We start from the raw sequence: 15,513 nt of genomic DNA, 5'->3' as shown, positions 1-15,513 counted from the left end.
GGGAGGAAAGGGTTTACTCAGCTTAAACTTCCACATTGCTGTTCATCACCAAAGGAAGTCAGGACTGGAACTCACACAAGGTAGGAACCTGGAGGTAGCAGGATGCAGAGGCCATGGAGGGATGCTGCTTACTGGCTTGCTCAGCTTGCTGTCTTATAGAACCCAGGACCACCAGCCCAGGGATGGCAACACCCACAATGGCCCTCTCCCCTTGATCACTAATTGAAGAAATGCCTTACAGCTGGATCTCATGGAGGCATTTCCTCAAGGGAGGCTCCTTTCTCTGTGATAACGCCAGTTTACATCAAGTTGACACACAAAGCCAGCCAGTACACTCTGGCTTTTTTTTTTTTTTTAATGTGGATATCAGGGGACACTGTGTTTTGCAAAGCAAAGGCTTCCCCAGCTGAGCTATCCCTTCTGCCCTATGGGTTTGACACAGTGGGCCTTGGGGTGGGGAGCAGATTTTTTACTATGGTCTGAGTTGAAGAGCCACAAGGCTCCTCACCCAGGAGGTTTTCTGTGTATGAGGCTCCGAGGACTGAGACAGCTCATCGTGGAGGCTCAAGAAATGTTACAGAGGGGTTGGGGATTTAGCTCAGTGGTAGAGCGCTTGCCTAGCAAGCACAAGGCCCTGGGTTCGGTCCCCAGCTCCAAAAAAAAAAAAAAAAAAGAAGGAGTGAAGCATTCACATTTTGGGGTTGGGGATTTAGCTCAGTGGTAGAGTGCTTACCTAGGAAGCGCAAGGCCCTGGGTTCGGTCCCCAGCTCCGAAAAAAAGAACCAAAAAAAAAAAAAAAAAAAAAAAAAAAGAAATGTTACAGAACCAATCGACCCATAAGTGCAAAAGTCAAAGATGATTGGGCCGAAGGAAGGCTTGGGAGCACGGGAGGGAGGGGAGGAAGAAGACCAATGAATGTGACCATGGGGTGATTGGCACGGAGAGGATGGCCAGGGGTGATGGGCAGGGCCAAAAGTCTTCAGGAGTGTCTCTGCAGATGGCTCGCACTGGAGCGAGGCTAGGAGAGCTAGGCAGAGAGAGATGGGATTGCTTCAAACTGGTCTTCCCAGCATGGACCTGGAGGTACCTCTAGTCTCAGCAGGCTCCCAGAAAGTGTCCTGGGTCACCCCTGGTTGGCAGTGCACAGAGGTCAGGCTTCCCAGCTGTGGGGCTACGTGAAGGTTAGACCAAGCCCATTTTGGAGAGCACAGAGGACAAAGCTCATTTCCCTGGGGGGGGGGGGGGGGCGCGTGACTGATAGCCCAGGGGCCACAGGAAGGGATCACAGAATCATCTGAGGCAACCCTGCTGTTGCCAGCCCCAAGGAAGCCATCCCCCCTGAGTCCTCGGATGCCATTCTCTGAGCAGCTAATTAAGGGAGAAACATTTGTTAATATTTCAGCACTGTTAACTCCACTAAGTTACTAAGTGTCCATTTACATTACAAGCATAAAAGGATCAATAAACATTTCCGCTCCCAGAGATGGAAGGGCAAGAGGGGTCTCAGTGAGGAAGGGATGGTACTAAAGGATCCTGCCCACGTGATCTGACAAGAGCCAGTGTCCTGGGTGTCCCAAGCACTGTGCCGGGCCCCCAGCAAGTGAAATCCGGGAAGTGCGGCAGCTTCCAGATCAGAGCGGTTTGCAAGGTTTATGTAACCTTGCTGGGCCTCATCTTTCTCACCTGAAAAATGGGAACAGCCATAGGCTCCTTAAGGCAACGAGTAAGGTCGCTTCTGAGATGACACACTCTGTTGAACACTGCAGAGTGAGTGTGCTTCCAGAATATGCTATTGTGGTGAGGGTGCTGTTGAGGTCTGACCCAGGCTCCATGCTCACCCAAGTCCCTCACTGGCTCTCCTCAGCAGACCTTTAGTCCCAGCTGGTGGCCTCCTGGCGGAACTAAGTAGTGGGAACTCCATAGGACAGCGAACAAAGAGTCTGAGTCCTGGCCTACTGTGGTCTCAATGAATGACGCTATCAAGGTGTTTTCTTCTCTGTGCTTCAGTTTCCCTCTTTGTGAAGGAGGCTAAACGTTGACTTGCCTTTTCTGTCTCGGAACAGAGATAAAGAGCCCGAACCCATGCAGGATACAGCAGGACCACGCCGCTACTGAGCATGTGCGGAAGGGGTGGTCGTAGAGAGCCGAGTGCCCGGGAGCTCGTACCTGTGGTAGCTTACTCGCTGTGTGCCAGACATCACTTTATTTTATTTATTCAGCGTGTGCATGCCTATTTACCTGCGTGTGTGTGTGCATTAAACGTATGCCCACGTGTGTGTTCCTGTGAGCAAACGTCAGGTGTCATGTTGTTAGTTTCCGCCTTATTGACTGAAGAAAGGATTTCTTGAGCTAGCAAGACCCAGCAATCCTCTTGTCCTGTCCTGTCGGCCGTCTTGTCCCCTCCTCCAACCCCCATACCAAGGCCAAACCCTAGGGGTTTTTTTTTTTGTTTGTTTGTTTGTTTGTTTGTTTGTTTTTTTTCGGAGCTGGGGGAAACCCTAGATTTTTACATGGGTGCTGGGGATTTGAACTTAGGTCTCCATGCTTACACCGCAAGCACTCTTGCCCTCCAGGTGCTCTCCCAGGTGTTCTAAACACTCACGTGGGTTTACTTACGCATTCCTCACAGCGACTGCATTTTTATAAGAAGACTAAGGCTCGGGAGGCTTGAGGGGTACTGTACTGTTAGAGCACCCCCTAGCTTCAAAAGAGCTCAAGAGCGCCCCCTACCCCGGTCCCTGCACAACCCGCGAGATGAATTTCTAGCCAATTCATGAGACATCCCTTCCAGTTTGATATCTGCAGGAGGACCACAGTAGGTGGTTTCTTGTCCCTCTTCCTGCACCTGTTTCATACTCTTGGGGGCTGTCACTGGTAATGGGAGCTTGCGTTATTTGGGCCAGTGTTTTAAACACACACACACACACACACACACACACACACACACACACACACACACACACACTGCTTAGAACATTCATAGTGGTTCTGAGGGACAGCCAAGAGACCAAGGCTCAGAAAAGTTAAGAAATTTGAGCCCTGTCACCCAGCTGGGGGTAAGAGACCTGGCTGTCATCCTAGACCTGGAGACTTCAGAAGTCTGTTCCTCTCTGCAGTCATCCTGTTCTTTGTCCCATCCCCCCCCGCCCCCCCCCCCCCCCGCATTCCCTGAAACCACCTTGGTCCTCTTTGCTTCCCTGCTTGGTCATGCCCTTTGAGGGTGAGCCCTGCTTACTTCTAGAGACAGTCTCTTCAGCACCCAGCAGGTGCATGACCCTGAGCTCTGTTGTGGGGCAGATGGAAGAAAGGACTATGACAGACCCTGACTAGTGGCCTTTTGAAGCAGACGCTGCTGCTCCTGGAGGCTTCCCAGGATGTGTGGAGCTGGGGGCTGAGAAGCAGAGTCAGGGACAGAAATATCAACATTCATCTAGAGAGCATGTGGCCTGTGGCCATGACCTGTGGGGTACAGTGTGTCACACAGTGACATGACAGGGAGAGGGGCACTGGGGATGTTATACCAGGAGGAAAATGTAAGGCTGGAACCTATTTCTCTCTCTCTCTCTCTCTCTCTCTCTCTCTCTCTCTCTCTCTCTTGTGTGTGTGTGTGTGTGTGTGTGTGTGTGTGTGTGTGTGTGTGTGTGTGTGTTTCAAGACAAGGTTTCTCTGTGTAGCCCTTGGCTGCCCTAGAACTCACTCTGTAGATCAGGCTAGCCTTGAAATCAGAGATCCACCTGCCTCTGCCTCTTGAGTGCTGGGATTAAAGTCGTGTGCCACCACTGCCCCGCCCAAATCAGCTACTAACATGTGACTCTTCCTGGGGAGGCATGAATGAATGAATATCTGTTCGCCCACATAAAGCACCTAGTGAAACTGAGTTTATGGCGGTTACTTACGGGAGAATGGGCGACTCAAAGGCAGGTACATCTCGGGAGCTCCCCGCACAATTTACCAGCCCCTCCACCAAAGAATCTTCTCTCCCGCAACTCTTCCTGCCTGTGTAACTTTGCCTAGGGGCCCTTGGGAGCCCCAAAGCCCTCTGAATTGCCTGCTGGAGCCTCTCTTCATCCTCAGGAAGGGATTGTTTCTGTTCCCAGGAAATGTCTACACGACCGTCTGTCAACTGTCTGTCACGTGAAGTTGCAGATGGTTCTAGATTCTCTAATTACAATGATTAGCGCCAGCAGAGACATTGTTGTTGTTTCTTTTTTTAAAGTTTATTTACTTACTTTATGTATGTGAGTACACTGTCGATGTCTTCAGACACACCAGAAGAGGGCATCAGATCTCATTACAGATGGTTGTGAGCCACCAGGTGGGTGCTGAGATTTGAACTCAGGACCTCTGGAAGAGCAGCCGGTGCTCTCAACCGCTGAGCCATCTTCTGCAGCCCTTTTGTATCGTTTCTTAAGTTGAAGTAGAGCTTAGTGTGTTAGTCACTGTGACAAAATACCTGAGACATTCAACTTAAGAGTAGAGAAAGGTTTGCTTTGGCTCATGGTTATTACAAATGCATACCACCATGACCAGATTTTTTTGTTTGTTTGTTTGTTTTTAAAAATAGGGTTGGGGATTTAGCTCAGTGGTAGAGCGCGTGCCTAGCAAGCGCAAGGCCCTGGGTTCTGTCCCCAGCTCCGAAAAAAAAAAAATAGAACATGAGTTCTGGGGATTAAACTCAAATCCTCGAGAGTGTGAGGCAGACACTTAATTGACTGATGTGTGTGCTGAACCATACCCAGCCCTGCTTTGAGGCAGGATCTCAAATAGCCCCAGGCTAGCCTCAAACTCTATGTACCCAAGAGTGACCTTGAAGTCATTCTGCTTCAGTCTCCTAAATGCTGGGATTCATGTCTGGTTTTACATAAATCCAAGGATACAGGAGAGATAAGCAAGTACCCTACAAATGAAGCCACAGCCTGATCCCCCTTTATCAAAGACCTTCCATTAAGTTAATACTCTCATGATCCAGTTACCTCTTGCCATAGCTGAGAACCAAGCTTCCAACACATGAGCCTTTCAGAGAGAAGCTGTCATAGTCAAACTTTAGCAGACAGTGTGACATCCAAACAGAGACCTGGACTGTGGACCTTGCCACCACGAAACCAGCATTCAAATGGAGCTCTCTTCTTTTTTTAAAGATTTATTTATTTACTATATATAAGTACACCGTAGCTGTCTTCAGACGCACCTGAAGAGGGCGTCAGATCCCATTACAGATGGTTGTGAGCCACCATGTGGTTGCTGGGATTTGAACTCAGGACCTCTGGAAGAGCAGTCGGTGCTCTTAACTGCTGCGCCATCTCTCCAGCCCCAGACTGAGCTATCCCACTTTCCCCCGGACATTCTGGTATTCCCTTCCCAGTTAATAGTACCTTGTCTACCCAAGGCAGTCACTGCCAAACCTCTGTCGCTACAAGGTTAGCTTTCGCAGTTCTGAATTTTGAACAAATGAAATCATGCATTATAGACACGTTTGTGCCTGGGTTCTGTCAAGTCGTGCCTGGGAGGATCGGCAGTGATGGCCCTGGCCATCTTTCATTTCTTTCCGGCTGGCTGAGGATACATCGTGGATCCTTGTGTAAAGACACCAGCCTGGGCTGAGGACATGGCTCAGTGGGTAAAACCTGAGCCATGCAAGACTGAGTGAGGGCTTGAGAGGGATCCTTACGACAATTTGGACACAATAATGGAAGAGTACAATCCCAGGGTGCCCTTACTGGGAGAAGGGAAGCAGAGACAGGAGAGTTACCAGAAGCTGCATGTCCAGCAAGTTTGCAGTAAGTAGCTGCAAAAAAAAATTTATTTATTTTATGTATGTATGTATGTATGTATGTATGTATGTATGTATGTATGTATAAATACACTGTAGCTGTCTTTGGACACACCAGAAGAAGGCATCAGATCCCGTTACAGATGGTTGCTGGGATTTGAACTCAGGACCTCTGGAAGAGCAGTCTGTGCTCCTAACCACTGAGCCATCTCTCCAGCCCCCTTGCTTTTGTTTTCAGAGTCTTTCGGTGTAGCCCTGGCAGGCGTAGAACTTACTATGTAGACCAACCAGGCTGGCCTCAAACTCACAAGGCTCTGCCTGTCTCTGCCTCCCACTGCTATATTCGAGCACACGTCACCACACTGGATTCTCCTCTACCACTCCTGACAGGCTCACGACTTGATTATGAGTTCTTTTAGTCATTAGAAGAAAAGCCACTTAGATGATTCCTTTAAAAAAAAAATAAGTAGGGTTTATTTGTAATTATGGGTAGGTATGTGTGTTTAGCAGGGTAAGCACGTGGATTCTGGAAACTGGACTCGGGTCCTCTGCAGGAGACGTGCATGCTATTAACCACTGAGGCATCTCGGGAGCCCCTCAGGAGATGCTCGGACCTGTTATGTGATTGCCACGAGAGCTCCTTTCTGTTGTGTCCATCCCCAAGAGAAGAACCATGCCCTCGTGTGACCCAGATCTCTTCCAGTGTACTCTGCCACATTAGACTCAGATCTTCTTAACAGCTAATGTTGGCAGAGAGAGCCGGGCCACCTTAATGGTGTCATCCGCGATGGCTGCTCCCCGCCCACCTTTAGTGAGGAAGCTACAGGCGCTGCATGCATCTGCTGGCTAGGGCCCCATACCCCAGCCCAGGCTTGTTGTACCCTGATCATGTGTAGCTTTGTAACACTTTCCCATCATTCCTTATCAGCCACCAAAACCCCTGTCATTACAACACTGCCTTGCTGTGGGCAAGCCACAGCGTCCAAGATTATAGCTTATCTCCCATTGAAGCCTGTTCAACCGATGTCTTCCTTGTCAAGAGGCACCCCAGGCTTCCTGCAGGCATCCATATAGCTTCCTGGTCTTATCAGCAACCAGCATGCATGACATCTCTTGGTAGCTTGTTGTTTGATGAGGTTTCCTGGGGACCCGGGCCAAAGATGTCTATCTTTTATGTGTATGGGGACGTTTGCGCATCTTTATGGCACGGTGACAGCGACAGGCCCCCACTCCCTGGAGTGTGGCGCGTATTTTACCCAGGCACTGTGCACACGCTGACTACAAAATCAATAGCAAGTTGAAAAGACCTCCCAGATCACTGATCCATTTTCCTCCTCTAGGTGGGGAAAGGGGCTCAGAGAGATGACTCCAGTTGCCCAAAGGCACACAGCTTTTAAATGCTCAACCCAGGTCTATCGCTCTGGGACAGCGGTGCAGTTTGCCAGTTTCATACCTTGTGGCTGTACCACAGATTTTTCCCAGCCTGTCTGGGATGGGTGGCCCTTGCCTATAATCCCAGCACTTAGAAGGTTTCCACCGGAAGTATCGGGAATTCAAGTTCATCCTTGCTGCAGAGTATACCAGAAGCCAGCCTGGGCTTGGTGAGACCCTCTTTCAATTTCTTGTCCTGCTGGCTGATGGCCTGAGGGCTGATGACCCACAGTGCTTAGATGAGATCTGTCCCATCAGTTTTGGAGTCAGGTGCTTCTTTTGAACCTGTGGCAATCCATTTTCAATAAGTCAGGTTCAAGCCCCCACCGTGTAAGTCCTGGGAGCTGGCTGCATCCCCATTTCAGAGGCAGGTAAACTAAGGCCCAGACATCACCGCTGTCCTTCTTTGATGACATTTGATGTGGGACTCACCTCCGGCCCCTGGCATGGGTCTTCTTTGTGCTTTGAAGTCTGAGGTGAATGCGACTTCTCCACGGAGCCTCCCAGGGTCCCCCTGAAGCAGCTACTGTCTTCTCCAACCAGGAATCCTTGTGAAATCACTCCTTCGCAACATGGGGTCTTGGGTAGGGACTGAGAAGGGGCCGCCATCCTGCACCTGATAGACACATTCTGATGTGTGGACACTGGATGCTGGAAGACCCACAGAGGGGAATTGTGTCTGTATCTGCTCTCCTAATCCCTGTACTCTCAGGAGTGAGCGAGCAGAGCCCAGGCACTGGTGGGTGGGGGCCGTTTGTGTTAGGAGGAAGGGAATAGATTCAGTTTCCCTTTGTGCTTCTGTAGCCAGACCCTTGGCTTACACCTTTGGATCCTGGGTGGAAGGGAGCCAGTCTTCTGAGGTCTTCTAATCTCCCATTACAACTTCTGTCCCTTGGAGGAGAAGCTACACACAGCTTGGGACAACAGGAACAGATGATCTTGCTCTGGGAGAGAGGCCGGGAAGGGGCTGGGCTGAATTGCCTTCTCTGTAAGTAGAGGCTGAAAGGGCTGGGGAAATGGAAGAGCAGTCAGTGCTCCAACCACTGAGCCACCCCTCCAGCCCCCTTTTGCACTTGCCTCATGCATAGGACTGGAATCAGATCCCCAGAATCCATGTCAACACCAGGCGGGTGCGCTAGCCTGTGGTCAATCTCAGAGCTCTCTTGAAAGCTGAGAGAGAGGCATCCCTCCCCCACCCCGAGCAAGCGGGCTGGCTAGTTAGCTGTCTGAGAAATATCCGGGCTCTCTTGAGAGACCCTGAGTCAATAGTAACGTGGAGACTGACCGAGGAAGACTGTAACATCAACTTAGAGTCTCTGCACACATGTGTGCACACACCTTCACATACATACTCATACATGCTCAAACACACAGACGCACCACACACACACACACACACACACACACACACACATACACACATGCAAAATAAAATTGAAAAGTCAGAGACCGAGACTTTTAGGTGGGTATAGGAATGTGATTTGCTAGGTATGTGGCTCAAGAGAAATTGAGGTGGTTAGCCAAGCAAAGTTGGGGGGGTCTAGGAAGTTTAGGCCAAGACTGTCCCTAGGGGGAGCCCGAGAGACTGAATAGCCACGGCCAGCCTTCCTGAGAGAGAGAGAGAGAGAGAGAGAGAGAGAGAGAGAGAGAGAGAGAGAGCTGGGAAATGGGTCGCCCAAGCGCTATGAGCCATTAGTAGCTGAGGGGGATGGGCACACCCGCCATATTGCATAGCTGGTTGTTGCGCCGAGAGCACCCAAGACTTGGAGCTACCAAGACAGTGGAGCAAGCTAACGGAGCAACTGGCTACTACCCAGCCTACTGTGTTACTGTGTTATCATGGCCCAAGTCATGTCTGGCCACTGCCTTCAATAAGCCAATGAAAAGTGACACATTAATAGTAGGATGCAGAAAAGGGTTTACTCAGCGTGGCCACCCTGGGAAGAGAGACAGAGATCCAGTGAACCCCCGAGGCCATCTTTGGATGTGCACACTAAGCAGTCCCTGTCAAGGTGTGCTCCCGCCCACTGTCGACCCATCCTTGCCTGGGCATGGGTCTCTTCCGAGGAGACTAGTTCCTCTTCTGGCTGGTCCTTTTCCTCTTCCTGTGAGATTCCTAGGGGGGAGTTTTTCCCTTCTTTAGGGTCCTTTGTTTTAATAGTCTGATAGTGGAGAGTAAGACTCGGTGTCTTTCTAGAATCTCTTCTGCTATGGCAGCAGAGTATGTGGAACATCCCTGCAATTGTCCCTCACTGAAGAACACATATGGTACCACATTTTCCCCAAATCCTGAGGCCACCTGATTCTAGCCTGGGACTCAGAGTCAGTCCTGGCCCAAAGCCGTCAGACTCTTCCCACACACTCAGAGGCAGTTGTGGTTCCTGAGTTCTGTGAGTCCCCCCTAACCTCTGACCTCTGTGAGTTCCCCCTAACCTCTGACCTCTGTGAGTCCTCCCTCTGAGCTCTGTGAATTCTCCCTAACTTCTGAGCTCTGCAAGTCCCCCCCTAACCCCTGACCTCTGTGAGTCCTCCCTAACCTCTGAGTTCTGTGAGTCCTCCCTAACCTCTGAGTTCTGTGAGTCCTCCATAACCTCTGAGCTCTGTGAGTCCTCCTTCTGAGCTCTGTGAGTCCTCCCTAACCTCTAAGCTCTGTGAGTTCTCCCTGAGCTCTGTGAGTCCCCCCTAACCTCTGACCTCTGTGAGTCCTCCCTCTGAGCTCCATGAGTCCTCCCTAACCTCTAAGCTCTGTGAGTTCTCCCTGAGCTCTGTGAATCCTCCCTAACCTCTAAGCTCTGTGAGTCCTCTCTAACCTCTGACCTCGGAAGTCCTCCCCTTGAGCTCCGTGAGTCCTCCCTAACCTCCTCTGTCTTCTCTCCGAAGCTCCAGCCCAGGCCCAGATCGTGCATGCAGGGCAGGCCTGTGTGGTGAAGGAGGATAATATCAGCGAGCGGGTCTATACCATCCGGGAGAGCGACACCCTGGTGCTGCAGTGCCTGGTTACTGGGCACCCTCGGCCCCAGGTAAGATGGGCCTTGCTGGGCTCCTACCTGTCCACACTTCACACTGCCACACCCTGCCTGGGGTCCAGCTGGAGACTAGACTCCACAGAGCAAAGCAATATGACTGGGCTGTGAAAGACTGGGACCAGAGGGCTAGCCTGGGAATGAATGTTTCGGGGAAAGTGTTAGATGCTGTGGGTACCATCACCTGACAACACTGAGAGCTGAGAGGAAAATGGAATACCAGTTGTTCTGTTACACTCCACCCCTCGACTCTGTGGAGCAGACACAGCTTTACACACACCCTCAAGAAATGCAGGAGGGGGTTGGAGAGATGGCTTAGTGGTTAAGAGCACTGACTGCTCTTCCAGAGGTTCTGAGTTCAAATCCCAGCAACCACATGGTGGCTCACAGCCATCTATAATGAGATCTGATGCCCTCTTCTGGTGTGTCTGAAGACAGCTACAGTGTACTTATATATAAGAAATAAATCTAAAAAAAAAAAAAAAAGAAATCCAGGAGGGCACGCTCTCCCTCTCCTCCTCTCCTCCTCCCTCCTCTCTCCCTCTTCTTCTCCTTCCTTTCTTTCTCCCTCTCCCTCTGTCTTGGTCACCCTCTCTGTCTGCCTACCTATCTCTGTCTTTCCCTACTCTGAGACAGCCTTTCCCTCTCCCACTCTGCAGCAAACCTCTTACACTAGAAAAAAAAAATACTAGAGGGCAGATTGTATGCCAAGGAGACCCCTTGCCCATTGTGCTCTCTCTCTCTCTCTCTCTCTCTCTCTCTCTCTCTCTCTCTCTCTCTCTCTCTCTCTCTCTCCCCCTTCTCTCTCCCTCCCCCTCCCTCCCTCCCTGTCCCTCTCTGTCTCTTTCTGTCTCTCTCTGCTCTCTCTGTCTCTCTCTGTATCTCTGTATCTCTGTCTCTCTCTGTCTGTCTCTGTTTCTCTCCCCCTGACTTCTCCAAAGGCCCCATTTTACAGCTAAGAGAAAGTGAGGCCCTGGGATGCTGGGCAAACTCCCAAGGTCCCACACACAGCACCTAAGGAAGCAGAAGCGGAGCTGGAATCTCGGAGCCCTGCCCCTCCGTAGCTTGGCACGCTGCCCTCCTCTTTGGGTTAGGAGTTGAGCAGATCATACAGGCGGCGGCGGCACTCCAGTCTTTTGGCAGGCCAGAGCAAACTCTGGCGGTTCAAAGACACAAAGCAATTAGAAGGGGACAGAAGACAAGTGTCTGGAAATGCCAGATGAGTCTTGTCATAGATCAAGTGCTCAGGTTCAGGCAGGAGGTGGTAGCTGGCTGTTGCTGACGGAGGAGGCAGGTAGGGAGGAGGACTGGAGGAACCAGCTGCCGGGCGAGCTGCTATGACCTTTAATACTTGAATAGCAGCAACAAAGGTGGCGATTGGAGTCTAGGAAGGACGTTGAAATACAGAATCCTTTTCTCCCCCTCCCCTGATAATTCGGGGGAACGGAGACGGCTTTCATAGCTTTGGCTTTGAGATAAGCAGATGGGCAAGGAAGCCCCTGAAGGTTCCCTCCACCCAAAGCCTCCATCACAACTCGATTCCGCTCAAAGGTTTGTTTGGCATTGAAGACCGCGCAGGCGCCCTTTTCTGTGAGCCTCTGTGTCGCACGTGATGGCAGAGGTGGGGGTGTGGCTGGTGAGGCTGGTGAGGAGGTTGCCAGCCTATACCCACCATCTGCGCATGTGTCCGGTATGGGACCAGGGCTGGGTGACGGACGGGGTCTCATATAACCCAGCCAAGGCCTCAAATTACTGCCTAGCCAAGGATACCTTTGAATTCCTACCTTCCTGCTTGGACTGACACAAGCTTCACGTAGCACACAGCCCACTTATCCATTTATGCGGTGCTGGGGTCTGAACCCGGGGTCTGGTGCAGGTTAGACATGTGGGGTAAGCACTCCTCGTCTTCCTGTTTCCGTCAATGGCTTCATTGTTCATCCTGTCAGACAAACTTACATGTTTGGCTCTGCCCTATCTCCCCTCCTCGATAGCTGGCCAGACTGTGGCTTTTTGTGTCTCATACGAATCTCCTCTTCTGCAGCCTAGCTCAGATCTTCAGTCCTGTCTCTGGTCCTGGTCCACTGAGGCAGATTGGAGGTGATACCCCAGGCTCTTGGCTTGCCCCTCTCCCTTCATTCCAATGGAACGAACACCCCCAAGTCGGCTTCGTTATTCCTTCCCCCAACCCCCCATTTAGCAACAAACAATGGTTCCTGGTTGTTAACCAGTTTTGCTTAAGCCCCTGGGTTGCAGCTGCAGACTTTCTGTATCCTGGCCCTACTTGCCCCTACGCACCTATGTCCTGGCCATTATGAGCCTCCGTCTTTCCCAGTATGTCCCACTTCTGTCACTGAGATAGCCTCTCCCCAGGTGCCCCCTTTCCTGTTTGCTTCCTTACAGTGACAGTGAGCATTCGTCATGTTCCAAACACGGCCGTGGACCTCAAGGATGCAGGGGGGGCGGGGCACCTATCCATCAGGGGAGCAAGGGCGGGGCCTGAAGACCCCTGCGGAGGTCAGGATAGACACCGAGCTCCTCAGTCCAAACAGGAAGCAAGGGTGTGGCCATGCTATGGTCTGAGACACCAGGGAAATCTGAGCAGAACGGGAGGTTACAAACCCAAGTTCTTCAGAGCCACTCGAGCAACCCAGTGACTTTAGGACAAGTTGTTGGTCAGGGAGGAGAGCCAGCAAACTAGAAAAGGCAGGGGACTAGGGATGTGGCTCAGCAGAAGGAGCTCCTGTCCGCCACGCGCTCTGCCTGGTACATCAAAACAAGGCGTGGTGATGCCGGCCTGTCATCCCAGCCATCCCAGCACTTTGGAGATGGAGTCAGAGGGGTCTGGAGTTCAAAGTCATCCTCAGCTGTATATCAAGTGTAGGGCCAGCCTGGGCTACTGGAGACCCTGTTTGGAAAATTTAAAAGGACGGGTCTCTGACAGGTGGTGGGTGTTTATGTAGGGAGTTGTGGGGGTGGGGTGGGCAGAATGGACAGATAGACGGGAGCCAAGTAGTCCTCAGGGCCGTCACAGACTTTGGGTGTTCGGAATTTCTGATGCACAGGCTCTGTTCTCTTTATGCCCCGGAATGTTCTGGGCTCTTTAAATCTAAGGAAAAGTTACGGATAAGAAAGACAATTAGTCCCATAGCTAATTACTAGGACATAAAAGATCCCTCTGAGAATAAACAGAGAATTAAAAGCCACTTTTCCCTGGCGTATGGGAGAGACAGAGAAAGACAACGGTCCCTTGCTGGACAGAGGAAGAGAACATTTGCTGGGGTGGGGGTTGGGGGCGCCGTTTTAAAGCTGTCAGATGTCAGTCTATAATAAAGCTATCAGGAGACACCGCTGACAGCCCAGCCATGCGACTTCTCAGGTTAGTAGGATTTGACGTCAACTAACGGCAAATGAATCGAGAGGGTTTAAAGGTTCCCCACACCTCCCAGGTGCCAACATCAGTGAGCAGAAGCTGAGGAGTCTGGGGGCTGTGCACAGCTCAGGAGGAGGCAGAGCTGGCCGTATACACAAAGCAGTAGGGCTGAAGCCCACGGGAGTCGGCGTTCCCGTTGCTGTGACAAAATGCTGGAGCAAGTACACTTTTATCTCAGGGTTTCAAAAGTCTCCCAAAGGGGCTGGGGATTTAGCTCAGTGGTAGAGCGCTTACCTGGGTTCGGTTCCCAGCTCCGAAAAAAAAAGAACCAAAAAAAAAAAAAAAAAAAAAAAAAGTCTCCCAAAGCATGCCCCTATTGTGACAAACTTCTTCAAACCAGTTCCCCCTTTCCAGTTCCCACAATGTCCACGCCAGCAGATCTGAACCCATCAGTAATCCACCTGCTCAAAGCCCATCCACTAGCAACAAAGCCTCAAACACAATTCCAGGGGATACCATGCATCCAAACCACAGCAGGGCTACAGGACTGAAGTGGATGCCCTAGAGCTTCTGCCTGTAAAGGGGGCTGGAGCCAGTTCCCAGGGTCACAGCAGGGTACCAACACCTAGGAGGAAACAGAACCTTGCCCTATGTCTTAATCCATTTGGTGCAGGGGGAAAAAGCAAACAGAAATCATAGAAATAAAAGCAGTGTGCAGTCTTTTTTTAAAAAATGGCTTTAATACCTCAGAGACAGCCAGAGAGAAAATTAGTGAATTGAGTGCTAGAGCAAAGGACATTAGCTATGAGTCTGGAGAAGCAATGGAAATCATGAAAAGGGGTTTGAGGAAGTAGCTCCCTTAGGAGAAAGAAACATGCATGGACCCCTGGATTTGACCCCAGCATTGTATTAGCGGACCTGGTGCTACACTCACGGAATAGGAATAGCAGCCACCATGCAGGTGGAAGCAGAAGAATAGGGAATCCAGCGTTACCTGTCAGTTGCATAGAATTTGAAAACAACCTGGGAAAGGGGAGAAAAAAAAAACACAAAAACACAAGTTTTGAATAGTATGTTAAAATCCACATAGAAGGGGCTGGGGATTTAGCTCAGTGGTAGAGCGCTTACCTAGGAAGCGCAAGGCCCTGGGTTCGGTCCCCAGCTCCGAAAAAAAAGAACCAAAAAAAAAAAAAAATCCACATAGACAAATTAAGGTAAATCCTCAGAGCATCAACAATTACCGAGAGCAACTCTAATAATAGAAACTGTTGACTGACTAATGCATTTGAGGCACCACGTTCAAGTGCTTCACTCCCTAAGCCTCGTAACTTGCAAAGTAGGCATTATGCTATATTAGTTATTGTTGACTGGCAAATACTTCAAAATGCAGGGGCTCGAGTCCCGGAACACTTCCTGTCTCCCAGTGCCGGTGGCAGGAATCCAGCAGCCAGCAGATTCTGACGCAGGCTCTCTCAAAAGGCTGCAGTTGGGTGTCAGTCATCCCAGGAGGAGGGAGGCTGGAGAACTCTCTTCAGAGACAAGTGGTTGCTGATGGCCTGAGGCTGTAGTTTCTCCTAGGTTCCTCTCCACAGGACTGCTTAGGGCAGAGAGCGGGCTTTCTGCAGATCGAGGCCATGATGGAAATAAGTTTCTGTATCGGTATTCTAATCTCTCCCCTGCCGAAGTCTCTAGGCCACACAGACGCTCGGTAGAACAGTGGGCGGGGCCTACAGAAGGGAGTGAAGCCCATAAAGCCATCTTTGAGACTGGCTTCCAGCAGGGATCTTTCACATTCAGGGGTGTGAGACTGAGGGCTGAGTCACCTATGAGGCCACTAAACTAATCCGCGCTCGGTTAGCAGTCTTCCCAGCATTAAGTATATGCTTGTCGAACCTCTGTTGACCTTAGGCAGCTTAGTT

General features: G+C 50.8%; 1 protein-coding gene and 1 long non-coding RNA gene across 8 annotated transcripts in view; one reads left to right on the top strand and one right to left on the bottom strand.

The window, feature by feature from the left end:
• Window positions 1-15,513, top strand: part of Mdga1 (MAM domain containing glycosylphosphatidylinositol anchor 1) — a 63,951-nt gene that overhangs the window by 22,229 nt on the left and 26,209 nt on the right. For 4 of the 5 annotated variants that reach the window (NM_001414944.1, XM_087597418.1, XM_087597419.1 and 1 more), the window contains 1 exon segment: window positions 10,082-10,221. In NM_001414944.1, the coding sequence (NP_001401873.1) occupies window positions 10,082-10,221 (140 nt within the window). 5 annotated transcript variants of the gene reach the window in all.
• LOC120098975 (uncharacterized) lies at window positions 9,103-15,239 on the bottom strand. Of its 3 annotated transcripts, none has more exons than XR_015645638.1 (3): window positions 14,723-15,239; window positions 14,513-14,617; window positions 9,103-13,330 (listed from the first exon to the last, which is right to left on the bottom strand). It is a non-coding gene; the product is annotated as an uncharacterized LOC120098975 (long non-coding RNA). The 3 variants fall into 3 exon arrangements; XR_015645637.1 differs by having other exon boundaries at window positions 14,529-14,617; XR_015645640.1 differs by having other exon boundaries at window positions 14,589-14,617.

Source organism: Rattus norvegicus, chromosome 20 (genome assembly GCF_021556685.1).
Source record: "Rattus norvegicus strain SHRSP/BbbUtx chromosome 20, alternate assembly SHRSP_T2T, whole genome shotgun sequence".
Taxonomy (NCBI): domain Eukaryota; kingdom Metazoa; phylum Chordata; class Mammalia; order Rodentia; family Muridae; genus Rattus; species Rattus norvegicus.
Note: the sequence above shows the minus strand (reverse complement) of the source record. Positions and strands in the feature narration are given on the sequence as shown.